The sequence below is a fragment of the Camelina sativa genome, chromosome 17 (genome assembly GCF_030686135.1).
Source record: "Camelina sativa cultivar CO46 ecotype springtype chromosome 17, ASM3068613v1".
NCBI classification, from domain to species: Eukaryota; Viridiplantae; Streptophyta; class Magnoliopsida; order Brassicales; family Brassicaceae; genus Camelina; species Camelina sativa.
This window is the reverse complement of record NC_141896.1, coordinates 36,984,364-37,012,292: the sequence shown is the minus strand read 5'-3', so window position 1 is coordinate 37,012,292 and position 27,929 is coordinate 36,984,364. Positions and strand designations below refer to the sequence as shown.

Sequence of the window (27,929 nt, the reverse complement as noted above, 5' to 3'; positions counted from 1 at the left end):
TGTTCTTAGGTTTCCTTGAATTTCATGATGACAATCATAAAATTTAGGAAGAATTCCTTGAATTTCATGAAAGATTTCTTAAATTTCAGGATGACATTCATAACATTTAGGAAAGATTCCTTAAATTTCAGGATGTCATTCATAAAAAGTTTAGAATTCAGGATGTACTTTAGAAAGACCTTCATAAAAGTTTAACCACTAAGCCAAGTTGTTCATTTGTAGAAAGTATAACAATATATAGGTTAAACACTAAGTTAGATGCAAAAAAAAATATTTAGGAAGGATTGAATGATGTTTAGGAAGAATCCTTTATAATTCATGATGATTTTCATTAAAAAAAAAAAAAAGGCATGGGCATGATTGCACAGCCAAAAATTCTCAAGAAAAAGTGACTGAAACCCTTAAAAAGAAACGCTTTCAGTAACCTAATCTATCTTACTTACTAAAATCCAAATCGAATAACTAGCCAGCTTTTGTGCCTCCTTAGCGTCCCTCCATCTACGTGAGCCATTGTTGTACATCCTTTCACAACAGTATGAGATTTGCAGCCAATATTGGAGCATTTTTTGTAATCTAAACCAAAGGAGGCAATAATTTCCAAGCATATCACAAAAAAAGTATCAAGTCAAAGAGTAAAAATTCAAAATCAATTTTAGCAAGGACTTCTTGAAAATTTGGAATGCCTTCCTAAACTTAGTACATTGGTGGGTCTTTGATCTATTTCCCCTTATTAATGGAGTAATTTGTGATACATTGGGACAAAAGATAAATAAATAGATATAGCAAACTTTGGATTTTATGAGGGTCTTCCTCAATATCTGAAACCAACATCCTTGCATTGCAAATTTACAATCACCAAGTCTCATATAACCATCAATCATAACATTCCATAAAACAACTTCACGTCTCTCTTTCTTCTATTAACTATCACCACCATATCATTTTTTATAACGTTCTTATAAAACAACACACAAGCATCTTTCATCAAACCACAAAATCACATACATCCTAACAAGATTACTTATCACAAATTCATCACAGCTCAATCGAAGCTTCAAGCCAACCCATGAATCTGCTTACCTATTGAACCTTACCTGTTTTCGCACAAGCCTTAAGCCCAGACAGAAACATGAACCGATTCGGTTCAATAAACTCATCACTCATTATCTCACATAACAATGTGATCGTGATTACAACTCTGTCTTCATCACTCTCACTGAAACCTTTGATTATAGTATTCCAAGATATGCAATTTCGTTGCAGCATCTGATTATAGTTGGGAGATACAAAGACACCAGACTGTTTGGTGGTCCGTGCCGTCTCACTGTAGCGGTGAGGCTCATCGTCGCTGAGTCCGTTTTCGTGGCTGTGGAGATGGGGATTCGCGGGGCTGAAACGATGGTGACGGTGGATTAGTCTTCTGTAGAATCTGGTTAATATCAATTGTTGAAGACGAAGAAGATTTGGGATTGGAATTGAAGATCTGAGATAAACTTCACCGAAATCAAAGTGGTAAAATTCTCGTGATTATAATTGTATCCTTTTTTGTTATAATTTAATAATTAATTTTTAAAAATATTAATATAATAAAAATGCTACTTTCGGAAAAATTAAGTGTGTGTGCTAATTTTAAAAGAAAAACCTAGAATAATGCTAATTTAGGGTATTTCTCTTATTTTAATGGCATCGGTATTATTTTCACACACGTTAAATGTATGATTTATAGACAATTAAATTAAACACTACTTACTAATGCTAAAACCAAAAGTGAGATTTATATCTTGTCTATGTACTCTGGAGTCTGGACTCTATAAATTGTTTTCAATTTAAAAATAACTATTAAATTTTTAATTAGTCGATTTCTTAAAATATATCAAAATTAAATGGGTTTTTTGGAAAATTTCAGAAGTGATGTAAAAAAAAGACCTTTTTATTTTCGGTCAAGAGAGAAACAATTCACACTCTTCTTCTAGGCTCTCTACTTTGATAGCTCATCACAAATTGTGAACTCTAGCTCGGAACGACAACGGCCGAGTAAGAACATGGACGACCGACCATGTCACCATGAAGTCACATCCCGAGAAACACGATGGTGTAATCAAGCGAGTATGACCACTAAATTAGCTTATATAACATCTTCTTCTATATATGTCTCACTTTACCAGCTATTGAGATTGATGCTACATTACTAACAGATCCGGCATGAATCTTTACTTAACCTCTGCGAGCTAAGTGTTCTTGAGAATACAAGTGTGATACTACTGCAAAGACACGTTTTCCTAAATTTCTCACTATAGACTTTATTGTATAGCTTGTGGATTTACACAGAAACATCATTAACTCATATTTGCAGAGGGCTTCTAGAGTTTTCGCTCTTGTACGTATTAACACAGAACACACAAACATAGATCTTTCGCCCTCTAGTCCATGTCCATCCATCCACTTGTAACAGCTTAGTTGTAGAGAGTACATTTGTAAGGACTGTCAAAGAGATAACAAAGCTGAAAAGAGATCAGTATTTATACTTTTGAACTATGATTCTTAGTTTACTTTAACTGGTCTTATTAGTGGTGGTCCGCCTGACCATAGTTCGTTGATCGTAAGTTATATGATTAGGTGCCTAATGGCTCTTTGCATATATCACGAAGAGTGCACTGAATTTTGTTAATCAATGAGAATTGAGAAGATAACATGTTTTACATTTATGACGCAAAAAATTTCCTATTGAATATCAAGATTCAAGATTGAAAAATATCACCTGTCTAATGAAAAATTCTGGTGCAGTCTCAATTGATATCGTCATGTTAATTTCTCTTTGCTTTCGTCCATATTCTCTGATTAGAACAATGGCATGATTCATAAGAGCAAAAAACTCATTTTTACAAGTAATGAAACTAAACAATGCAAACACACATATAAAAATTATGAGAAGACTTCAAAAGGTATACTATGATGAAAACTGAAAAAGTCGGAACTTTTTTGCAAAGCTGTGGAAATCAATCAACCAACAACTTTTTTTTGGTGTAAAGTGTAGACAATTGAATTGACGATTCTGCCCTTCACCAACAATAGGCTTTGGAGACAGACGCAAGTGGAGAGAGAGAGACATACTCCAATCTTATGTTTTTGTAAGAAACATTTTTCGAAAGGAAATTACGAAATCTTACACAATATTCAACATATTTATTTAAAATATACTAAAACGGTCATTTGCTTGATTGAATCCAAAGTAAGAAAAAAAAAGACATCACACACAAGCTTGAAGCGTATCTTACCGAACCCAACTTAAGCATGCGTCTCGGTTCTTGCCATTTGCTTGCATGCGTCTCGGTTCTTGCCATTTGCTTGATTAAATCGACCGTTTTTACATAAAATAGTCTTGTACTATGTAAATAATTCTTACGATTGGTTTTTATCATAGCTTTGTCTAAGAAATTTTCATATCTTTGATCTATATATGGAATACTGTATAGCAGTCTATTCTTTGTTCTGTCCAAAAGAAAGAAAAGACTATTCGTTCATATTTCCAAACTATTCTTTGACAATATATGCATCGTTTCTGCACTATACTATCTCATCATCGAGTCTCCAAATATAGTGTGCGCGCACAACCTATACTTATTGGAACTAAATTACGAAATTATACTTATTAACAAAATAACACCAAGAGTCAACTTGTTTTGTAGGGTTATTATATAATTCCAGTATCGAATTCTAATTTGTTTTAAAAATGTCAAAACGAAACTTTTGAGACATTTTGAAAAAATCTACAAATTTTGAGACCCTGCCAAAAAAAATAAAATAAGACACAGGGCAATAATAGTATAGAAGTCACACTATTGAGATATATAATTTCATCCCAAAATTGCATCAAGTTTACAAAATACTTAGAGAATGTGTTGCGGATCTCACGATTAATGAACTTGAGAGTGGTGAGATAAGGTAGTTAGGTGGTTGTAAAGTATATATACATATTCCTTTTGCTTCCATGTGTGATATATACTGTTACTTGCGTTGCCATCAGAACAACACTTTGTATAAACCGGTCAGAGTACATGACTATTTATCCATGATTATGCATACTGTAGCATTTGTTCTTCATAGATAGCAGTAGCATTTACGTGATCATTTAAAAGTTTATCGAACTGTTACGCAATAAATGATTCATGTCGAAAATAATTGAACCATGTCGCCATTTGTCACTATCCATAAAATTTGTCTATATAGGAGACTATGTATAGTAGTATGTACTAACCATTCTTGCATTCATAAAAGTTTTAACATCGCTTTCACAAAAACTCATTCACAAACAAATCAACACAAAGGAAATGTCAATAAGAGAGGATTGAGTTTGGTGAAAGCTATTGTGTCCATTGATTTTGGAGAGATATGTATTAATGTTTTTTTCGATTAGATGATATACAGGAAATTATGATGTAAATGAGGTGGGGTTGGTGAAGAAGATTTATAATATTTGTCGTCAAAAAATAATTAAAATAAAAATTCCAATTTACATGGACTAAACTGCTTAGGTTATATCGTCGTCAACATGGGCCCACACTTCCACCCGAAAGCCCAATCAAAAAATCTCTCACTATCTTCACCAACCCACTCCTCTGTTTCACCAAACCCATTTCCTTTATTTCCAAAGTCCCACCCTCGTATTTCTCAACCTTTCCGTTTTTTAACCCATAAGTTTCATTACACATCCAAAATTGTGTTTGACTGATCGATCTCCAAATTCGAACTAATGGTTTTAGTTTTTTCATGTATGTTGTTGACGGCCAAACAGTGTGGTTGGTAGTTTGGTAAATATATATGTCTTCTATAAATATGGAACCAAAATAGACCAAATCAACAAATGTTGACATTATTAAAGTTCATATTACCCCATAAATGGCAAATATCTATATACTATAACTTTTGGCTATGCCTTTTTCCTAAAGATCATGGACTTTTTTTTTGCTTATCTGTTATAATTTTGGTTTTTTTTTTTTGTTTTTTTTGGACAATACACAATGGATTTACTTTTATTTTTTCTTTAGTATATATACTATATATGCACATAATGAATTGCCAGTTTTCAGCCATGTGAAAGGTTGATTATATGTGGTTATATGACAATGACAAATCTAGAAAAACAAAAATATTTTTATGTAACTTCCAATTATCATAGAATTTTTGTTTGTTTTTAGCAAATAACACGTTTTTATTCCTTGACGTCTCATTCTACAAAATATTAAGAATTTACGATATCATCTAATTTCATACATTTATCTATAGGTTATAGTTTTTCCATTGTATGTTTTTGAAAAGAAAAAACAAAATCCTAAATTATAATATAAACATTTATCATACAGATTACATAACATAAAAATGTTTTTAAAATAACATTTCAATAAAGGAAAAAATAAAATAAAAATTGAAAATCCAGTGATTTTTTTCATTAATTCGGCTACAATAATAATTTATCACTACACTTTTATGCGTTTATATGTGATTTTCAACAAAATAAAAGAAGAAAAAAAAATGGCAGCTTACCAAACGCGACGTGAAAAAATTAAGAACCCATACTCTACGAAATGACAAAATTACCCTCATAATAATCAATAAACTACAAAACTAACATTTTCACCAACCCCACCGTTTGTTTACTCCGATTGTGTTCTCTATATGAACTCCTCCGACACAACTCAAGTCTCCTTCAGGCCAAAGCCTAAAATATTCACACACAAAACTCTTTTCCTTTTTTTATAATCTCTAAAGCTTCAAACAAAAACAAAACCTCATTTTAATACAATGGCGCCACAACAAGAAGTGATGGAGAAGAAACAGAGCAACAACGGTGACGTCATATTCCGATCAAAGCTACCTGATATTTACATCCCAAACCACCTCTCTCTCCACGACTACATCTTCCAGAACCTCTCCCAGTTCGCCTCCAAGCCTTGCCTCATCAACGGACCGACCGGCCACGTATACACTTACTCCGACGTCCACGTCATCTCCCGTCGGATCGCCGCCGGTTTTCACAAACTCGGCGTTAACCAAAACGACGTCGTCATGATCCTCCTCCCTAACTGCCCCGAGTTCGTCCTCTCTTTCCTCGCCGCCTCTTTCCGCGGCGCGACCGCCACCGCCGCCAACCCTTTCTTCACCCCGGCGGAGATCGCCAAACAGGCCAAAGCATCCAACACCAAACTCATCGTCACCGAGTCTCGCTACGTCGACAAAGTCAAACCCCTCCAAAACGACGACGGTGTTGTCATCGTCTGCATCGACGACAACGAATCCGTCCCGATCCCCGAAGGCTGCCTCCGGTTCACCGAGTTGACTCAAGAGACGACCGAGTCATCAGACGTCATCGACTCTGTTGAGATTTCGCCGGACGACGTGGTGGCGCTTCCTTACTCCTCCGGCACGACGGGGCTACCCAAAGGAGTGATGCTGACTCACAAGGGACTGGTGACGAGCGTTGCTCAGCAAGTCGACGGCGAGAACCCGAATCTTTATTTCCACAGCGACGACGTCATACTCTGTGTTTTGCCCATGTTTCATATCTACGCTTTGAACTCGATCATGTTGTGTGGGCTTAGGGTTGGTGCGGCGATTCTGATAATGCCCAAGTTTGAGATTCATCTGCTTTTGGAGCTGATTCAGAGGTGTAAAGTCACGGTGGCTCCGATGGTTCCGCCGATTGTGTTGGCGATTGCTAAGTCGCCGGAGACGGAGAAGTATGATCTGAGTTCGATAAGAGTGGTGAAATCAGGTGCTGCACCGCTTGGTAAAGAGCTTGAAGATGCCGTTAGTGCCAAGTTTCCTAACGCCAAGCTCGGTCAGGTGTGTACATGTGTCTCACTTATTATTATTTTTTTGTTATCCATTTGTTTTTTTCGAAAATACGAAATAATATTAAATTATAAAATCCCAATTAATATTTGGAATGGAATCTCACAAAAAATGTATAAATACATTAAAAACAAATTTGGTTGATAACTATGTTTTTAGGAAAAACAAATTAGGTAAATAAGTAAATAACTATGAATTTTTCATTAATTATGTATATTATTTTTAGTGAAAAGAAACTAATTGTGTACTATATTTTCTAGATAAAATCTTCTTTTATTAATAAGAACATCCTGCTATTTAATAATAGAAGAGTAATGTTATCTAGAGAATAATAACACACAATAAAATGTTATTTTTGATTTAAAACCGCATTATCCTTTACCTATTACAGTGAAAAATTGTATGAATAATCTACTGACTTGTATTTTGGCTAATCAGAATTACACATTGTATGTTGATCGTCAAAACTAAAATGTGAAAACAAAATATCTGATTTTGGAAATGTTTATTATGATCAGGGATACGGAATGACAGAAGCAGGTCCAGTGCTAGCAATGTCATTAGGATTCGCAAAAGAGCCGTTTCCAGTGAAATCAGGAGCTTGTGGTACGGTTGTAAGAAACGCCGAGATGAAACTCGTCGATCCAGACACCGGAGATTCTCTTTCGAGGAACCAACCAGGCGAGATATGTATCCGTGGTCACCAGATCATGAAAGGATACCTCAACAACCCTGCGGCTACAGCAGAGACCATTGATAAAGACGGTTGGCTTCACACCGGAGATATTGGATTGATCGACGATGATGACGAGCTTTTCATCGTTGATCGATTGAAAGAGCTTATCAAGTACAAAGGTTTTCAAGTGGCTCCAGCTGAGCTAGAGGCTTTGCTCATTAGTCATCCTGACATCACCGATGTTGCCGTTGTCGCGTAAGTTCATATATATTTTAACTTTTAGTATTTCGATTAGTATAATCCAAAATTTGCACTAATCGCCAAAATATGTTGTTAAACCAATTACATTGTTCACCAAATCATGTTGTTAGTTCAACGATTTAAAGTCTAGCCTATATCACTAGCTAATCCAAAAACTTTAGTTACTAATTTCCAAAATGTAACGTCAAAATATGTTGTTGAACTAACACCTTTAAATCGAACATTATGTAAATGTAGACGCCATTTCGATCTCTGCTTACACGTTTTTAATATTCTTTTGTGTGATTTAACAGAATGAAAGAAGAAGCTGCTGGTGAAGTTCCGGTTGCGTTTGTGGTGAAATCAAAGGATTCAGAGTTATCAGAAGATGACGTCAAACAATTTGTGTCGAAACAGGTAATAACAATTGAATTACGTATAATGCAAGTTCTTGATTTTTTTATTAATTATTGCATGAGAAATGACAAATAATGAGAATTTGTTTATGTAACAGGTTGTGTTTTACAAGAGAATCAACAAAGTATTCTTCAGTGAGTCCATTCCTAAAGCACCATCAGGAAAGATATTGAGGAAAGATCTGAGGGCAAAATTAGCAAATGGGTTGTGATCGATCGATGCTTTAAGACCAAAACTTGAAAGATGATTTCAAAATGTGTATATACATACAACTGTTTGACCCAACCAAAGATGATTTTCATTGTCTTTTGTTGTTGTTGTTGATGGTGGTCTTGCTTGATTTCTTGTAATGAGCCTTTGTGATGAAGGTGGTTTCTTTTTTGGTTTCATGTAACTTGTGCTGGAGAAAACAGCTACCAGACTTTCTTTTTTCATATAATAAAATTACTCGGATGGTATATGCAATACATGGCTTTCAGAGATCTCTGAATTATATGTGCTCTGCTTTTAGTTTCAATAACAAGGAGTACTTTGACACAAGACATTTTCGAAACAACTTATCGAAGCATAAGACTTTGATATCACCTGTTCTGTTTCCTTTTCAGCGAACATAAACCCACAGATTCATAATTCAAGGTATCTAATAAGATAAGAAGCGGAAACTCAAATAACAAATCGATCATCCAAAATATGTCTTTAGAAAGTAGAGATCAACTTCTTAAGGGTCTTACATTACATATTAAAAAAAGTCTCCAGAAACATATCCTTCCACTAGTAGCACATTGTATCCTAGATACTTATTAAGATAACAGATGATGCTTAATCGATGGATAGGCGTGGGACACAAAAGTCAACAAGCAGAACCGTTGGCCCTATGTCCGGCTGCCCTGGGCCACGACCGTTGTGAAAAAACATTCTGCTCAAAGCCACTTTCAGAAATATGAACTTCTGCTTGTACCATATCTTCACTGTTGCGATGGACTTTCCATAGATCTTCTCAACTTTAAGAACGATCCCATCTCTAAGCCCAACATAGGTTGCTGGTTCACCTGACGAACCACAGTAAATTCCCTACCACACAACAAAACAAATGAACAACTAACTATCATTAGATCAAATGTTTTTCATCAAATGAATTTAAAGTGTAACAGAGAAACTTACGTCTTGTTGAAGTTCAACGTGTGGACTGAACACATGCAGTTTTGCTCCCACGGGTTGATGCACCAACAAGTCACGTACTTGATCCATATTCTTAGGCTCAATGACTTGTCCTTTCATGGAAACGAGAGGAGGTTTGTACGATGATGAAGGCTTTGACACAGATCCCAACTGTGGCCAATCTTCTGCTTTCGGTATGCCTTTCTTTAACGCATACTCAAGGCAGCCTTTGACAGTGAGCTTGCGCCTGTGTGAGCTAGGAGCATTGTCCACCAAATACTGAGCTGAGTACTCAGTATGGACAGTATCCAGCTTAAGTGCAAGCCGTGCAGAGCTGATCAGTTCAGCAGCTACGATAGCAGCAGAAGCAGACTCATCTGCAAAGACAAAAACACAAATGGAAATAGATCAAGAACTGTTAAATGTATTTCCATCTTACAAGGGATTCTTAGATCAAAATTTGTTTCAAAAGCAGAGAAACCAAAAAGAAAGAAAAGAGTTTACCGTGCTCATGGTCAGTCTCAATCTCAATCTCTGGCTCGTCGTCGAATTGGAATGCCATTGTGAACTTGGGATCATAGGGTGGGAGTGCCATCTGCAGTTACTTAACCCTGAAAATTTGCAAGGTTCAATGTTAATACATCATGAATATGAACAGGAGATGGTAAGAACATTAAGAAGGGGACACATTTTCACAAATTAGAGGCATCAACGAAAGAAACAAAGTAAAAAAGAATGCATTTAGAGAAGAATAACAAAACTAAAAGCTCATCAGTTGTTCACTAATCAGACTGAAAAAGGCAATGCACAAGCAAAATCCGTAACTAAAAGCTCTTCACTGTTCACTACTCACCCTGCAAACATGTAGTTCACAAGCAAAAATGGAAACATATCAAAGCAAGCTAAACAATACCCTACGAGGTAACACTTTTCACACTGAAAAAGAAGAGATTTTTTATCAAAGAAATAGCAAAAAGAAGAAAGTTTCATCAATCATCAATGACAAAAAGAGAAACATATGCAAATTTAAGATGAGTTTGTGGCTAACCAACCAATGTGATAGCTTATTTACCAAAGAATGACCAAGCTAAAAGAGGTTTAAACGCTCTGGCCTAGCTAAAATCTCATCACTGTTCACTAATCACACTGAAACAGAGTTTTTTTCTACCAAAGAATGACCAAACTAGCTAAAATCTCATCATGGTTCACTAATCACACTGAAACAGAGGTTCTTTTACCAAAGAATGACCAAACTAGCTACTAAACGCTAAAAAAAAACTAACTGAAAGCTTCTCATTGTTCAAATAATCACACTGAAAAAGGCAATGCAGAAGCAAAAACTGTAACAAACCCTAATACGTAACTAAAACCCGCCCATTGATCACTAGTCACACTGATATAGGCAAAAAGAAGACATTTTTATCAATGAAAAGAAACAGATCAAAGATAGTTTCTTCAACTAAGACTGAAAAAAACTACAGTAAAAGAAAATTCCAGCTTAGAGGATTCTGAACATTTTAGTAATATATATACACAAGAGAATGGGGTTACTCGGGAAAACCCTAAAGAGAGGAGAGGACAGGTGTCATCATCGTGTGTCACCAAACGTATCAAGGGCTACGAAATCTCTACTTTTTCTCCTCCTCCGTACAAAGCTTTTGCATTCCTGATGATGATTCATCACTCTCTCTTCTCTGTTTCTTGTCGTTTTCCAAATTTGGAGATGACCGTTGTGCATCAGACGACGTCGCTTTGTAATTGGGCTTCATCTTTAACCGGCCCAAGTTTCTATTTTCCTTTGTTTTTTTGGTTATGTTAAAGTATATATTTTGCATTTTTGAATATATTCTAATGTATGAAGTATGAACTATGAAGTGCAAAAAATGAACCAAACTTTTTGAAAGTATTGTCTAAATTGGTTTATGATTATGCTTAATTAGATACATACTTAATTAATTAATTAGGAAATATACAATTACAAACTTATAATTCATTATAAAATATAAATATTTGTAATATATTTAAAACTATTTATCTTATCATATGACACAAATTTAAAACCTAAAAATAATAAATTAACTACAAAAGAGATAATATTATTTAATAGTTCATTACTTATATTTAAAAAAATTAAGATATATCATATATGTCTACTTTGTAATAAAAGAAATGTGAATAAATTGAAAATAAATATAATTGCATATAGTTTTTTTCAAGAAAAAATGGAATAAGAAAATGTCATAGGTAAACAAAAGCCTCCAACAAATATAAAACTGACCAAAAGAAAAAAAACAAAAATATAAATAAGAAGTGCTAATTGAGAATCGAACTCGAGACCTAATGCATATTATTGGGAACAATTACCAACTGAGCTAAAAATTCTAATCAGAAAATGTTAATAGTATAACTTGAAAAACTTGAAAGGTTTTGTTTGCTTTGAATCAATAAATTGTCTTGTCCAATACAAGCACACTTCAAATGCGCCATGATTAAAAAAAAGGAAATTATATTGTTTGACTAAAGGAAAGAAAGGAGTCAAAGATGTTTAACTAAGGAACTATTTAATCTGGAACGTTGAAATTAAGATGGATGAAATCGTGACCGTCAGAAATAATAATAGACTTATTTTGCATCTCTATAAATAATGCTTCTTCACTCATCGAGAAGAGTCTCTTCTTCTATTTTTTTTTTTTTTTGGTTCACCGATACGATTCTTCAATCTCTCTGATTTTGTTTTCAAACTGATAATCTCACCTGTGATATTCCTCTCTCTCTCTCGATCATGAAGAGCCGCCGTAGCCCACCTTCACTTGCGAAAATTCATAAGATGTTGGTGGATTAGAAATCTGGCGTAACATGACATATATTTTTATAGAAAAATAATTACTAGGTTGACTTCTAATGATAACAGATTTGTTTTAGGTTACGACAGATTTTTTAATTTAACCAAATAATTTATCGTTTGATAACAGATTTATCAACGGTTTTTTTTAAATTGCTAAAATGACATATGTGAATATCATATGTTATGGCAGATTTGTTTAGGTTATGATAATTTTATTGTTTGCTTCCAAAAATTTGGTGTTTGATAACAGATTTAGTAGATGTAAAATGTAAATATAGTGACAATAGATTTCTTTTAAATTATATTTTTTCAATCATACTTTTATAAATTATATTTTTTATGAATCATATATTGAATAATATTTTTAAACTCATATATGAATCATATTTTTGTACATCACATTTTATACATAATATTTTTATAAAAAGAAATTGAATATTATTTTTGTACATTATATTTTTATAATTTATATTCATTTTATTTTTTTCATTAATCATATTTTAAAATCAAATTTTTGAACACTAGTATAACTTGTTGGTTTTTCGTTTTTTCAAAAGAAAAAAAAACTTGTGGGTTTTTTGAAATATATAGTACGGGACAAACAATGTTTTTTTTTTTCCTTTGAATGTAAAAATGGTTTAGTCGTGTGTGTATGAGGATTGACTTTTGTTTTCCCTTTTTTATTTTATTTTTTTTATTTTATTTCATTTTTTTGTTTGTTAAGTAATCTTGGGCTTTTGGTAATTTAATCAAAATATTGTGTCATACTAGTAATGACCTAGAGGGAGTCAATCAAGCAATTTTTCTTCAAATTTGAGTTAATCTGGTCTATTTTCACAAATTAACAATGGCTGCTTAAATAACCTTTTTGCTTAAAAATAGAAAAGGGTTAAGGAAATTAAGACAAGTAACTCATATAATCGTTTCCTTTCTCATTCTCTCCGGCTTCGGCTTTGGTTTTCGATTCGTCTTCTTCAGTTCTTCTTCTTCTTTCTACTCGAAAACAAAAACTTGTTGAATCTCCAAATCTCCAGTATCGAGAGCGATGGTGAGTACTGGTACGGGAATCAAGCGCCGTTTCCCACCGTCAACGGCAAAAGTTCATAAGATTTTGGTGGAGATAGCTAATGAGATATCTGAGGACGAATCAGGCTTCATCACACCCGGGAAAAAGCTACTCAAATCTATTGACAAAGTAGAGAAGATTATGATGAAGGAGATCGAGAAACTGAAGAGCACTCCTCTAGCAAAAACGGAAGAGCGGGAGAAGAAGGTACTTTATTGTCAATGCGATGATGATCCACGCGTCTTCTCATCTATTATTAAAATCTTTTTCTGGGTTTGATTTATAGAATTTAAGAAAGATTTGAAAGACAAACTATAAGAATAACTTTCTTATTGCTTAAGAAAAATAACTAAAAAACTTAAGCTCTCTAACAAACCTCTCTTTCTCTCAAAGCTTATATCTATTAGGTTATGCTACATCTTAGCATCTCGTTATATATAAAACTCTCAAGTATATTTTCCTAAACTTAAATGGAAAACTTCTTATTCAATTACATTTAGATATCTCCTAAATATAATCTCCAATTTCCATTTCTCTTTGGTTAGCTTGATCTCCAAGCTTACTTCAAACTTACTCCAACATTCTCCCTTCTAAGTTTGAAGTCTTCTTCTCCAATATCTTTAACACCAATGAGCTCCCTCATTTCCTTGTACTTGATCCTTCCAAGGGCTTTTGTCAAGATGTCCGCCTTTTGTTCTTCTCCGGGAACATGCTCAACCTCAACTTGTCCGTTCTCTACACACTCACGTATGAAGTGATATCTCGTGTGTATGTGTTTACTCCGACCATGGAACACCGGGTTTTTAGTGAGAGCAATTGCTGATTGATTATCTATTCGAATTAGCACCTTCTCACTTTGTGTCCCGGTGATTTCACTAAGTAACTTCTGAAGCCATATCGCTTGCCTAGCAGCTTCAGTAGCCGCCATAAACTCCGCCTCACAAGATGATAAGGCCACCGTTCCTTGCTTCTGAGAGCACCAAGAGATCAGACTGTTGCCGAGATAAAACACATGCCCTGTTGTGCTCTTACCATCATCCGGGTCTACATTGTGACTACAGTCACTATAACCGATTAGACTTGTTCTCTCCGAAGTCGACCTTGTGAATGTTAAACCGAGTGTGGTGATTCCTCGCAAGTACCTCAAACACTGCTTCATTGCTGCTCCATGGGACTCTTTTGGATTTTGCATGTAGCGGCTCAGAACTCCAACACAAAAGGATAAATCAGGCCTCGTGTGAAGTAAGTAACGAAGACATCCCACGTTTTTCCTATAGCTTGTGGCGTCAATGTCTTTCTCCTCAGTCGCCTTTGACAACTTCAAACCAGCCTCCATTGGCGTGTGAACCAAATTGCACTTCGAGAGTCCAGCTTCTTCCAATATTTTTAACGCATACCGTTCCTGGCTCAATGTTATTCCATCCTTGTGCTGATGCACTTCAATTCCAAGGTAATACGTTAACTTGCCCAAATCGCTCATCTCAAACTTTAGTGCCATCTCCTTCTTGAACTCTTCTATGATCTTAATACTTGTTCCTGAAACGAACATATCATCGACGTAGACTGCAACAAGAAGAATATCACGGTTCAACCTCTTCCGATAAACCGATGGTTCTTTGGAGCACTTTCTGAAACTTAACTCCTTGAGAACTTCATTTAGTTTTTCATTCCAGGCTCTTGGAGCTTGCCTAAGACCATATAATGCTTTATTAAGTTTGTAGACTTTATCTTCACTTCCTTTGACAATAAAACCTTCCGGTTGTGTCACATAAACTGTCTCCTTTAATTCCCCATGAAGAAATGCTGTTTTAACGTCTAGGTGATGTATCTCCCACCCGTTTGACGCGGCAAGACTGATAAGAAGACGTATTGTTTCAATTCGAGCCACCGGAGCAAACACATCTTCGAAGTCAATCCCATATCTCTGCACATATCCTTTAGCAACAAGTCTAGCCTTGTATTTGTTTATGCTACCATCTGAGTTCCTCTTAAGCTTAAAAACCCACTTTAGTCCTATTGGCTTTGCTGCAGGTGGAAGGTCAACAAGATCCCAAGTAGAATTCTTTGTAATAGAGTGAATCTCATCCTCACAAGCCTGCATCCATTTCTCCGATTCTTTTGCCTCATAGAACCCTCTCGGCTCTTCGTTTATTGCCATTAAGAGGCGTTCTCCTTCTGCTTCAACCAATAACACATAATCGTTGAGATACTTAGGTTTCGTAGTTGCTCTTGTTGACCTCCTAAGTGCTCGTTGCTGTCCTTGATTCACGTCTACGACGTTGTCATTCCCATTCTTGCCACTGTCACCTGTTTCACTATCAGATGAGTCTGTAGTTATAGGAAGCAAGGGTGGAACCATCTCCTCTGTTCTCTCTGCTTCCTCTGTTCTCGCTGCTTCCTCTGTTCTCGCTACTTCTGAAACAACCCTTCCCGTTTTTTTTTTTTTTTTTTTTTAATACCTTAATATACTAGTGGTCCCATACCCACTAACATCCTATCAACAATCAATAACTGCGGATAACCAAAAACAATAATCTCCATTAAACCAAGGAATATCAATAACAATAATCCAATCAACAATAACGCATGAACCAATAAAGGAATAACCAACTAACATCCTACAATGTTCCATCGACTTAATCTAGCAACCTAACCATAGCTAGACCACAATCACTCAAGCCTCTAGAACATCCCTTCCTCATCGCCTTGATTCCACGATCACACTTTGCCTTTACCTGCACCACAAACACATATTGCAATGCATGAGTATTTTACAAACACTCAGTAAGGCAATCCTCCCATCTACTGGGCTATACACACAAGTAATAGAGTAACCAATAACCACACACAACAATCAACACACAAAAATCAACGAACCAGGACTCAGCATCGACCGATGCCAACATGCATCGACCGATGCCAACTGAGGAAGCATCGATCGACGCAGAAGCTGCATCGACCGATGCAAGTTGCACTTGCATCGACCGATACCCAGTCTGCATCGACCGACGCATGCTCGACGCAACACGAAAACCCTAAAGTTTATCGCGCCGTCCTCGCACTTGCATCGACCGATGCAAGCAATGCATCGATCGACGCAACGTCGAGCACCGTGATTTCCCCGAAGCTTCTCGCCGGATCTCGTTCCTACAACCACAGAAACTCATTCCCAAGCCACAAGAAAGCTTCCTAACATCCTTAACTACGATCTAACACATCTAACAACACCAAACAAGCAAGTTAAAGGTTCCTCTAGCTTAGATCAGCCATGGTCATGCACTTACCTGTGCCAAGACGAATCTGAACAAGAAACAAGCAAGAACAAGCCTCTAGGAAGCTCCTACAACGATCCCAGCTACAGATCTCTACAGGAACGCACCAAAACTCCAAGAAAACTCCAAACTCTCAAGAACTCTTTTTCTCTCACGTTCGCTCTCCAAAAACGGCTGAAACCCTCGAATGAAACCAAAACACGACTTAAGGGTTTCCTTTTCCTTTTGTCCAAAACGCAGCGTTTGACTTAAGTCAAAACGCACATAATTGAACCTGCATCGACCGATGCACCAACTGCATCGACCGATGCAATCCCTAAACCGGGATTTCGGTTCACGGATGTTACAACTTCCTCCGTTCTCACTTCCCCAGCAAGAGGCTCAGTGTCATAAATACCATGATTTCCAAAGACTTCAAAGCTTATTTTAAACTCTTTAGCTTCTCCTTGCTCCACATTACTTCGACTCCAATTCCAACCTGTTGCCTCATCAAAAACGACATCCCGACTTACTACTATCTTCTTAGTGTGTGGATCATATAGACGAAATGCCTTGGATCCTGGCTCCGTGCCAAGATGAACCAATACTCTTGATCTATCATCCAATTTCTTCAAGTGTGGAGCTTCAACCTTCGCATATCCGATACAACCGAACACTCTTAGGTGATGAATATTCGGCTTCCTGTTTCGAAACATCTCATACGGTGTCTTGTCCTTGATTGACCTTGTAGCAACTCTGTTTAAAAGATATGTGGAGTGCCTCACTGCCTCACCCCACATATAATTTGGAACACGCATGTGCTTGAGAATGCTCCGGGTCATCTCCATCAAGGTTCTGTTACGTCTTTCGACAACTTCATTCTATTGTGGAGTATATGGAGCTGTGAGGTGCCGTTTTATCCCAGACTTGTCACAAAATCATTGAATTCCCTTGAAACAAATTCACCTCCTCTATATGTTCGGAACACTTGAATTCTTTCTCCTGCTTCTTGCTCCACTAGACTCTTGAATCTCATGAACTTGTTAAGGGCTTCACTCTTCTTTTTTATCAAAGTCGTCCACATGTACCTCGAGTAATCATCGATGAGCACAAAAACATATTTGTTTTCAGCCATTGTGCTTGGTGTTATGGGACCACAAAGGTCACCATGTATCAATTCAAGTACTTTCTTTGCTCGATAGGTAGTGAACTGTGGGAACACTTGCCTTGCTTGCTTCCCCAGTAAACATGATCCACAAAATGTCTTCTCAAAATTAGTAAGCTGAACTCCTATAACCAGTTCTCTCTGCACCATGGATCTCATGTTTTCATGATTGATGTGTCCCAACCTCGTGTGCCATCTGCTCGAGTCGCTTGTTGTTGCTGAGTACAAACATGTTGTGTCTCTTATCCCCATATTCACCTTATAAAGTCGATTCTTTGATCTAATCGCTTTGACGAGCAACTTTCCATCTTGATCGTGCATTGCTAGGTTGTCTCCCCTCATTCTAACATCACAGCCTGCTTCTGTAGCTTGTCCAAGGCTAATGATGTTACTTTTCAATCCAGGAATAAAGTAAACATCAGTCATTATCCTTGGCTCTCCGTTTTGATCAATGAGTTCAATCGAACCTTTTCCTTTGATGTCGATGCGCTGCCACAATGAACATGTGTTCAAAGTGTCACAAGGATATGTTGTTTCATCAGGAACAAAGGGGCTAAGTTTGCTTCTCCAGTCTCTGGAACATCATCATCCAGCAACATCATAAAGGAAACTATTACTACTGCGTTGGTCGATGTTGAAACTTGAAACCAAATCCGTTGAGCCGATGGCTGTCTCTGTACATTGGAACATCATCATCCATCCTCTGTCCAAGTCGTTGCAGAAGTAGTAGCACCTGAAGAAGCTGGTTTGTGAACGATGAGGAGCATTTAGTTACCTCTGTCCAAATCCGTTGGTTACTAGAAAACGTAACAGTTGCAGTACTACTAGCTCTTGATGATGGTTTCGTAGACCTTATCATTCTCGGATTATGCAACGGAAGAAGCTATGTGTAAGTGTAATACATGTTTTCAGAGATATGATATCTAAATCATTTGTGCTCTGCTTTTAGCTTTAATATTAAGAGATACTTTTACGACAAGACATTTTCCAAACAAACTATCCAAGCTCGCATAGACATATTTTACTTTGCATCTTCTTTTCAATCTCTTTATTTTATGTCGATCCTGTGTTTTTGGTCTCGGTGTTCTGTTTCATTCCCAGCAAATATAAACCCAAAGACTCAGCAATTCCAAAACCCTCTCTCTCCAACTAAATACTCTTCTATCTAAAAAAACCTCTGGTGGGTAACCCTCTGTTGCTTCTTCTTGGTAATCCTTCGTTCACTTTTTTCATTTCTTCATTAATCAATTTCTCCTGCAAACAAACAAACAAAATCATTTCATAACTAAGTTTATATAAAAATTAAAAAAACGAACAATGATCTTTGATCTTTACCAATCCTTGAACGCCTAGACACTGCCCCTAAAGTGCTAAGCTTTCTGTCATTAAATCTAGGCCCAAATTTTTGTTCGACATAAGAGCGAGTATCAATAACATATTTCGGGGCAGGTGAAGGATAACACTAATAACACCAAACTCTACTATTGTCTCACCATTAAACTCTAAATCAAATATGATAATCTTGTCTTCCGTCTCTTTAACTTCTGTATAACCAAAATTAACAAATTCCAGCTTAGAAAAAAAGTTCACTAATCATACTAAAAATTAAATTTAACTCACAAGCAAAACTTTTTAATTGTGTACTTAAAGTGAACTATTTGCCATGGTAGTTTTCAAAATCAAGGATTTGAACTATCAATCAATATTATAATTCTAAACTTCCAATAAATATTATTTGTCACACAAAATTTTCATTACAATATTTGAAAATAACCTGCGATACTTTAATACCAGTATTAATAAAAGATTAAGATAAATTAGTTTAGTAAAAGAATTTAGTTATTATTTTTAACTAATTATATATATCTTGTAAAAAATTTATATGAAATTTTAAACTCTAAGACAACAATTTTATTGTATATTCAACTATAATATCCAACACTTAAAAAAATTACATAATCTTCAATAAAATTTCAAATATAATTATAATTAAATCTAATATCACTAGCCTTTGACCAAAAATACAAATAAAAACTAATTAACTTGAACAAAATACTTACCTTTTCAATTTTTTTTCTTAGGGTTTTAACTTATAAATAAAAGACATTACATTGAAAGATAACTGCAATTTTATATAATAAAATTAATGTAAAACAGCTTATATGATTAATTTGAACTTCAACATGCATTTTATATTGGATAAAATATGTACTAAATCTCTTATTAAATGACAATAATATAAATTAATTAGGTATGAGATATATTATAAAATCAGAACATGTAGTATATATATATACACACAAGAGAATGGGTTACTCGGCAAAACCCTAAAGAGAGGAGAGGACAGATGTCATCACGGCGTGTCACCAAACGTATCAAGGGCTACGAAATCGCAACTTTTTCTCCTCCTCCGTACAAAGCTTTTGCATTCATGATTCACAGTCCTGATGATTCATCACTCTCTCTTCTCTGTTTCTTGTCGTTTTCCATATTTGGAGATGACCGTTGTGCCTTATATGACGTCGTATCATTAGTGGGCTTCGTCTTAAGCCGGCCCAAATTTCTCTTTTCTTTTTATTATTAGACCTACTTTGTGATCAACAAGGTTGTTCTAATCAGCTACCGCGGTGTCGTTTAGGACAACAAGGTAACAGTAATAAACCACAGCAAGCTAAACAAGTTCAGAACCGGTTGATTGCAATGTATGTAATTATAAAACTGTCCCAGACGTTAGGTAATTTACATTTTTTACCACATATTTTCTGATATATTATGTAATCGTCCTAGACGTTTTGAAATTCCCGAAACCTCCCTAGATTTTCTATAACTTTACCGAAGTATATACCGTATACCCTTTTACAACAGTTACAATAAAACTGGCTATGGGTGTATAACAGTTACAATAAAACGAGCTGTTACAGCTCGTAGCTGATGACGCTGACGCAGACGCAGAACCAGAAGAACCACCGGAAAACGGAGCAGATCCACCGGAAGAAGTAGGTGGTGGGAGAGGGAGAGGTACGGCGAGGGAAACATCGCGCTGAGGAAGCGGTAAGGTGAGATCAGGACGGCGACGAGGACGGCTCTTAACCGGAACGGGTGATGATACTCCTGGTGGCGATTGAATCGGTTTCATAGCTTCGATTTCACGATCTGAAAATTGCAAAGCTCGATTGAAGATTGAAGTTGTTATACATATATAAAGAAGATCTTCTTCTGTTCTTTGAATCAGTCGTCGTCGTCGTCTTCAAGTTCAAGTTCGACTTCGTCTACGTCTTCGTGCGTTGTCGTCTTCTAGGGTTAGGGGGGGCAGACTTGAATTGATTCGTTCTTCGAAGCGATCAAATCAGAGAAAAAAAATGAGAAATGAAGGTTCGTCGAAAAAATTATAAGAAATTGAGAGAGAGAGAGAGAAAGAGAGAGGACACTGTGTGATGAAAGGGAACGTTAAATTTTATTTTTATTTTTTATGGTTAAAATAAAAAAGCAAAAATTGTTAAAATCGAGAAAAAGGTACCTACGCGATATGTATGAGCGCGTGATAAATACTCGCAGGTTACTGAAATCATATTGTGTGGTTCACTGGCTTTGTTGAGTTTTTTTTTTATACTACTACTACTTAAAAAACAAGTTGTCGTTTTGTTACAAACAAAAAAAAAAAAAACCAAGATTGAAATGGAATTTAAATTAAACACTCAAAACTATTATCATATTCCATTATTGGTTAGTAAATAAAATCAAACATATTTGGGAATTTTTGTTTTATTTGAGAAATATATTTGTATATTAGCATCAAATTGGATAGCCATTTACATCATACACTGACTTCTCATTTTTTTTTTTTGGAAATTATATACCAAAATTACATCAATTTACTATGAGATATTTTTCCTGAATAATATTTTCAAAATTTATTAAAATTAGATATTCTCAATTTTCTTTGTACTAATATGTTTTGTTTTTATTCAAGTAAATCGTTTTTTTTTTGTCCAATAAAGCAAATGAATAAAAAAGTTCATAAAGTAAGAAACATCTCAACACTCGACCTATGAGAGTGTACCGATTCTCGACAAATGTACTGAGTTTTATGCTATTCTCATCTCTTGTGTAGCAATGACTAAAATCTCATATCCCCTATCCACTAAAACAATTTCTCAAAACCTTTTATTGGTAAAAAGACAATATTACCCTTAATAAATGTTGTTTTCGGTGATTATAGGTACAACTGGGATATATGATACAACTAGATGTTCAATTTTAACTTGAAAATTGTTAGAAGTTTTCATTAAAGAAAGGGTAGTAAGAATAAGTAGAAGTTTTTGAGAAATTGGTTTATGGAAAAGGAGGATAGAAGATTAAAATTCTGTATAGCAATCGATCAGATATACATTGTTTATTTTTACCCATGAGAGCAAGTCTTCAAATGCTTTTTGGTTATTTTTTGCATACAAAAAATTGAAAAGAGAATAGATGAAAAACAAGAAACGAAACACACAAGCCCACAGTGTTTTGATTATTTATGATTGGAATGAGTCTCTCTCTCTCTCTCACTCAACCTCCATTGCTAACAATAAAAAGAAGAAGTTTAAAAGAAAAAAAGCTTTGGTAACACAGTTTCTTGCATTTCTTTAGGCACATCAGTAGCTCAAACTTGTTCATCAAATGTAAAGTCTCAAACTGCAGGTGCGTCTGAGCGCAAAACTGTCAAGAAACAACAAAACCATTGTGAAAAAAACGTTAGATAAAAATGGGTGAACAAGAGAAGTAGAAAGCTGATACATTTTCAGATAGACTCAATCTAAAAAACAACAAAATCATCGCCTACAGACAGACAGACACAGAAGACATCAAAATGCAAGATTCCAAATCATCTTCATACAAGGTTTTGACACAAGGGACATCTATGAATACACAGTCATGGTTCATCTGCTTCATGCCTCACAAAACCTACTAGTTCTGAGGCTAACTAATCGAGAAATCAACAATTGGATATATATAACATCAACTTATGAGGAAGGATAGTATTGAAATTGATCAAATCCAGACCCAGAGGAATGGTTAAGCAAAATCAATGGAGATTAGTCAATTTTGAAACTTTATTTATCCACAAATCTTCTAAATTGAAACAAGTGGATATAACAGCAACTTATGAGAACAGTATTGAAATTGATCAAATCAAGACCCAGAGGTTAGGTTAAGCAAAATCAATGGAGATTACTCAAGTCTAAAACTTTCTTATCTTAAAATGAAACATTTTCTCATAAAGTCAATAGCTTTCCCAAAAGGATCTACAACAAAAATCAGATATCTCAATCTACGAAAGTCCAAAACAAATTACTCCCCAAAAATCACAGATCCAAAAGAAAATAAAAGGAATCGAGAAAACTCACCAGGTTTCTGAGCCTTTCCATCAGCCCATTTGGAGAGAGAGAAGTGAACCTTCTCGCGAGCTAGTGATTCAGCTCTGTGTGGCTCCTTGAGACAATTCCTCACCAGATTCGCACAGATGTTTGAATAAGTAATGTAAGTCATACCAGCCGCTCTCCAGAACGGAACCGCCGCAGTTGATGCCATCTCCGATCAGATCTCTCTCTTCCTTTCGTTCCTTTCTGTTTCTGAGAAATGGAGAAATTCGCGTAATGAGAGAGAGAGACTGGTTATCTCTGTTATGTGCCCTAATAACCCCTAACACATATTAGGCCCATTGGGCTTAGTCAAAGCAAAGAATAGGCCCATTATGTAACTCACAAACAACAAATCTTTCTATCCAACTTTTATCTACTGAGAAAAGCTCTCAGAACTTTTTTTGATTTGTGTTTTTTTATCATTGTTTCTTGGAGTATACGCGAAGACTGAGCCAAACCACAGATTTGCTATTTTAATTTCTTAATTGGGCAATAGAAATTTAAGTGAAGTTACATAAACATAGGAATTAAGATTAAAAAAAACAAATTATCTTCCGGGAGGCTCCACGAAATTACTGAAACTTATTCTCATTTTCAGGTAGAATGAGTTTCGTGTATCTGTCTTTGATAATTTCGTGTAAAGTGTCTTGCAATTGTTTGTTTTGTTTCGTTTTGTAGTTTTTTTCAAAGTTAATATTAAATACAAAACAGAGATGGTCAGATGATCAAACTGAAGGGGGGGAAAAGAGATGGAAGCTGTTTAGTTTCAGATAAAGATGGTTGAGCTGACTAACAAATAAAACAAGACTTTGGATTTTGCTTTTACGTTAATTAATTTAAATGTAAAACATATCTTTGTCTTTTTCTCAAAGATCAATTTCTGAATGTTGTATTGGTTTACAGAAGAAGCACTAGTAGTAATTTGCTTGTTTTGGTGGGTTTGGTAAGAAATTTGGTTTATATCTTCTTAGGACTGTTACCAAATCCAATATATATAGTTGTTGAAGCGTATGTCCTCTACTGAGTTAAGCAAGCAGCAAAACAACAATGGCTGAAGCAAAGAGGCTTGAGAGACTTAAAGCAATGAGAAGTTTACTAAAGAGTGAGATGGAGAAATCAGAAACTTTTTCCTTGGTTCTAAACAAGACCGGATCCAAGCTTGAAGAAATCAATCACGAGTTGTCGTCTTTGGAAGCTGATGTTAAAGTAGAGAAATGGCGATGTTCTCCTTTCTCTGATCACATCCGTCACACCATTGCTCCTATATCCGCTGTTTTGAGAGTCTTTACTTCGGTTCAAGAACTCGAGATCTCTCTCATGTCCTCTGATGAAGTCCTTGGTTATGTTTCAGAAGTTAAACGTCTTGGAGAAGCAATGAAGCTTCTCTCCAGTAGCTGTGTTCTTGCTCTTAATTGGCTCGAAGAGACAATCGAGTACCTGACAGAAAAGGGAATGCCTGAAGATCATCCTTGCGGTTTACGGTTCAAGACTTCCATTGAGCTTCTCCGGGAACTGCAAATGACCGAGCCTCGTGCTTATCTCAAAGGAGGGATTCTTTACACAGCGCTGAAGAATCTCAGAACAGAATTCAAGAGGATTTTGGAAGAGGAGCAGGTCTTGTCTGAAGACAACTTGAGAAACTTGCAGGCCATCATCAAGAGATTACATGCTCACACACAGTTGAGAAAATGTGTACCTGTTTACATCAAAGTCCGCACAAAGGTCATTCAGAAACGGCTTGAGATTGATTATCTCGAGAGAACAATCACAGAAGCTGATAATGTACATGATATTGAAGGCGATATAGATCAATGGAGATTGCATATGGAGATAGCCGTGAAAGAGATCTATGAGGTTGAGAGTAAGCTCTGCTATGACGTATTTGAAGATGTTGGAGAAGATGTTCCCTTGCGTTGCTTTGGAAAAATAGCTTCAAATTCAGGAATCTTGTCGCTTCTCAGATTTGGATCAAGAATCAGCAAATGCAAGAAAGATCCACCAAAGCTGCTAAAGCTCTTAGATTGTTTCTCTACAATGGACAACATCAGGATAGAGTTTAACCAGCTGTTTCAAGGGGAACAATGCTCAGAGATACGCAGAGTTACACGGGAGCTTATTAGCAATCTCGTTAAAGGTGTCTGCGAGATCTTCTGGGAGTTACCTTGTCAGGTGGAGCTACAAAGACCAAACTGTCCTCTGCTTGATGCCGGTGTCCCAAGGCTTGTTAGTGTTGTCACTGAGTATTGCAACAAGCTACTTGGGAGCAACAACAAGCCAATCCTGTCGAAGATTCTCGAGATAGATTTGGGTTGGAAAAAAGCAAAGTATCAAGAAGAGATTCTCACAGGTCACATCTACAACATACTGAGAGAGATTGCTTTGAACTTGGACGCATGGTCGAGTTCAAACAAAGACACCGCTCTTTCTTGCATCTTTATGATGAACAACCACTCCCATTTCTGCGGTTTGAGAGAGACACATCTCGGGGAAATGATGGGAGAGTCTTGGCTAAACGCACACGAGCAGTACAGAGACTATTACGCCGCACTATATGTCAAAGAAAGCTGGGGAAACCTCTTGTCTCTACTCACCAACAAAGCTCAAACCACTTCTTCATCATCATCATCTGCTGTGAAAAGAAAACGAGCCCGTGAGTCTATCAAACGAACATTACAAGACTTTTCTAAAGGTTTTGATGAGATATATACAAAGCAATCAAATTGGGTAGTTGAGGATGACAAGCTGAGATGGAAGATATGTCAAGCAATGGTAAGAACGGTTGTGCCAAGATACAAGAGCTACCTACAAAGTTACATAATGCTTCTAGCCGAAGAAGATCCTACGAGTGATAGTAATAAGCATTTGTATTACACTCCAAAGGGTTTAGAGATGAAGCTGACTACAATGTTTCAAAGGAGAGAAGAAGAAACAGAGAAGAGAAACCAGTATTCTAACTTTGTGAACAAAGTGATGGATTTGGGGATTACTCAGAATTCTCACTCGACATTAGAAGCTATATGATGTACTCAGACAAGACAGGGGTCGAAACTACACTCATTTCTTGGTATAACTTAGCTTAACTTAAAAGAGTTGTGTATTTGTATTTGTGTATGTGACATAACAACAAGGTAATAGATTGGTTGTTGTAGTGTGGAATTGTGAATGACTAATGATACAATTACACAAGCTGTTCTAACGAATTAGATCATTTGAATTTGCAACCAAGAAAAAGATTTGCAACTTCTAAAGAGCGAACCTTGTTGAGAGGCAAGAACGGACGAGAGTGTTCCTGGTCGTGGGTATAGGCGAACAGAGTTCTAACGGAGGAAAGGTTCGTGATTTTTCCTCAAAAATCTCCGGCGGAAAGGGATAGTGTTGGTTGCAGTCAACGACGGCTCCGACCGACGACTAGATCACCGTGAAATCATATAGAGTGGCAGGCAGCAGAAAGCAGATGGGCCACATATGGGCCATGTTGTCTATTCATAGAGTGGGCTTTAAAAGAGTTTGAAATTTTATTCAGAATGCAAAGGACTTGAGAAATGTAGTTGGATGGATCTAATTAGTTCATAATACCCTGAAGCTCGAATCATATTTATGATTTATGTAGCTTGGCAAAATTTGCCTTATTTATACTACTTTTGAATTTTGATGTTGCTGTATTTATCATATGTATCAACGAACTCTTCATTATGTACTAGTTTGAATCTTCATAGCAACACAACGATGACAGTTAAACACAAATCACTAAACTTTTTCGTCTTTATCGATTGCTAACGTATTTAATTTTTGAGAAAAGTGTTTCCAAGAACATATTAATGAGCTTTTTTATATTGTGTACTACACTATATAAAGACGATTTCATCATTATAGTTATCATCCTTAATTTTCTAAGACACTAATTCAACTTACAAACGGAGTTTTAAAGGAACCAAATAATAGGATAACACTAGACATCATTAATTTTTGTTCGACATAAGAGCGAGTATCAATAACATACTTCGGGGCAGGTGAAGGATAACACTAATAGCACCAAACTCTACTATTGTCTCACTATTAAACTCTAAATCAAATATGATAATCTTCTCTTCCGGTTCTTTAACTTCTGTATAACCAAAATTAACAAATTCCAGCTTAGAAAAAAAGTTCACTAATCATACCAAAAATTAAATTTAACTCACAAGCAATTTTTTTTAATTGTGTACTTAAAGTGAACTATTTGCCATGGTAGTTTTCAAAATCAAGGATTTGAACTATCAATCAATATTATAATTCTAAACTTCCAATAAATATTATTTGTCACACAAAATTTTCATTACAATATTTGAAAATAACCTGCGATACTTTAATACCAGTATCAATAAAAGATTAAGATAAATTAGTTTAGTAAAAGAATTTAGTTATTATTTTTAACTAATTATATATATCTTGTAAAAAATTTATATGAAATTTTAAACTCTAAGACAACAATTTTATTGTATATTCAAATATAATATCCAACACTTAAGAAAAAATTACATAATCTTCAATAAAAATTTCAAATATAATTATAATTAAATCTAATATCACTAGCCTTTGACCAAAAATACAAATAAAAACTAATTAACTTTAACAAAATACTTACCTTTTCAATTTTTTTTCTTAGGTTTTAACTTATAAATAAAAGACATTACATTGAAAGATAACTGCAATTTTATATAATAAAATTAATGTAAAACAGCTTTTATGATTAATTTGAACTTCAACATGCATTTTATATTGGATAAAATATGTACTAAATCTCTTATTAAATGACAATAATATAAATTAAGTAGGTATGAGATATATTATAAAATATATTTTTGTTGTGTAAGAGAT

The 27,929-nt window shown here is 35.5% G+C and overlaps 4 protein-coding genes and 1 long non-coding RNA gene across 6 annotated transcripts; 2 read left to right on the top strand and 3 right to left on the bottom strand.

The window, feature by feature from the left end:
• Positions 1 to 2,185: 2,185 nt before the first annotated feature.
• LOC147924809 (uncharacterized) lies at positions 2,186 to 2,989 on the bottom strand. Its single transcript, XR_015586802.1, has 2 exons — positions 2,759 to 2,989; positions 2,186 to 2,481 (listed from the first exon to the last, which is right to left on the bottom strand). It is a non-coding gene; the product is annotated as an uncharacterized LOC147924809 (long non-coding RNA).
• Positions 2,990 to 5,420: 2,431 nt separating this feature from the next.
• LOC104758483 (4-coumarate--CoA ligase 1) lies at positions 5,421 to 8,647 on the top strand. The gene is made up of 4 exons (XM_010481361.2): positions 5,421 to 6,840; positions 7,368 to 7,780; positions 8,080 to 8,182; positions 8,280 to 8,647. Exons 1-4 carry the CDS (start codon positions 5,800 to 5,802, stop codon positions 8,391 to 8,393), a joined length of 1,671 nt encoding a protein of 556 aa, XP_010479663.1. The 5' UTR covers positions 5,421 to 5,799; the 3' UTR covers positions 8,394 to 8,647.
• Positions 8,648 to 8,850: 203 nt separating this feature from the next.
• LOC104758482 (protein HEAT-INDUCED TAS1 TARGET 5-like) lies at positions 8,851 to 10,841 on the bottom strand. 2 transcript variants are annotated; one of them, XM_010481360.2, is made up of 4 exons: positions 10,194 to 10,841; positions 9,845 to 9,951; positions 9,344 to 9,717; positions 8,851 to 9,253 (listed from the first exon to the last, which is right to left on the bottom strand). In XM_010481360.2, the coding sequence occupies exons 2-4, from the start codon at positions 9,933 to 9,935 to the stop codon at positions 9,002 to 9,004; spliced, it is 717 nt and encodes a 238-aa protein (XP_010479662.1). In that variant the 5' UTR covers positions 9,936 to 9,951; positions 10,194 to 10,841; the 3' UTR covers positions 8,851 to 9,001. The 2 variants fall into 2 exon arrangements, with proteins under 2 accessions (XP_010479662.1, XP_087351464.1); XM_087495338.1 differs by having other exon boundaries at positions 10,705 to 10,840.
• Positions 10,842 to 22,013: 11,172 nt separating this feature from the next.
• LOC104758477 (ATP synthase subunit epsilon, mitochondrial) lies at positions 22,014 to 23,322 on the bottom strand. Its single transcript, XM_010481354.3, has 2 exons — positions 23,058 to 23,322; positions 22,014 to 22,368 (listed from the first exon to the last, which is right to left on the bottom strand). Exons 1-2 carry the CDS (start codon positions 23,239 to 23,241, stop codon positions 22,340 to 22,342), a joined length of 213 nt encoding a protein of 70 aa, XP_010479656.1. The 5' UTR covers positions 23,242 to 23,322; the 3' UTR covers positions 22,014 to 22,339.
• A 330-nt stretch (positions 23,323 to 23,652) lies between these two features.
• On the top strand, positions 23,653 to 26,258 carry LOC104758476 (exocyst complex component EXO70I-like). Its single transcript, XM_010481353.3, has one exon. It carries the CDS (start codon positions 24,120 to 24,122, stop codon positions 26,091 to 26,093), a length of 1,974 nt encoding a protein of 657 aa, XP_010479655.1. The 5' UTR covers positions 23,653 to 24,119; the 3' UTR covers positions 26,094 to 26,258.
• Positions 26,259 to 27,929: the final 1,671 nt, after the last annotated feature.

What these genes read in the sequence shown, in the direction of transcription:
- LOC104758483 (XM_010481361.2), top strand. Translation starts at nt 5,800, where the DNA reads ATGGCGCCACAACAAGAAGTGATGGAGAAGAAACAGAGCAACAACGGT. An exon ending in CTAACGCCAAGCTCGGTCAG is followed by an intron (nt 6,841 to 7,367) that starts GTGTGTACATGT and finishes TATTATGATCAG; the next exon opens with GGATACGGAATGACAGAAGC. An exon ending in AACAATTTGTGTCGAAACAG is followed by an intron (nt 8,183 to 8,279) that starts GTAATAACAATT and finishes TTTATGTAACAG; the next exon opens with GTTGTGTTTTACAAGAGAAT.
- LOC104758476 (XM_010481353.3), top strand. Translation starts at nt 24,120, where the DNA reads ATGGCTGAAGCAAAGAGGCTTGAGAGACTTAAAGCAATGAGAAGTTTA.
- LOC104758482 (XM_010481360.2), bottom strand. Translation starts at nt 9,935, where the DNA reads ATGGCACTCCCACCCTATGATCCCAAGTTCACAATGGCATTCCAATTC. An exon ending in TGAGACTGACCATGAGCACG is followed by an intron (nt 9,718 to 9,844) that starts GTAAACTCTTTT and finishes TTGTCTTTGCAG; the next exon opens with ATGAGTCTGCTTCTGCTGCT. An exon ending in ACGTTGAACTTCAACAAGAC is followed by an intron (nt 9,254 to 9,343) that starts GTAAGTTTCTCT and finishes GTTGTGTGGTAG; the next exon opens with GGAATTTACTGTGGTTCGTC.
- LOC104758477 (XM_010481354.3), bottom strand. Translation starts at nt 23,241, where the DNA reads ATGGCATCAACTGCGGCGGTTCCGTTCTGGAGAGCGGCTGGTATGACT. An exon ending in TGGAAAGGCTCAGAAACCTG is followed by an intron (nt 22,369 to 23,057) that starts GTGAGTTTTCTC and finishes GTTTCTTGACAG; the next exon opens with TTTTGCGCTCAGACGCACCT.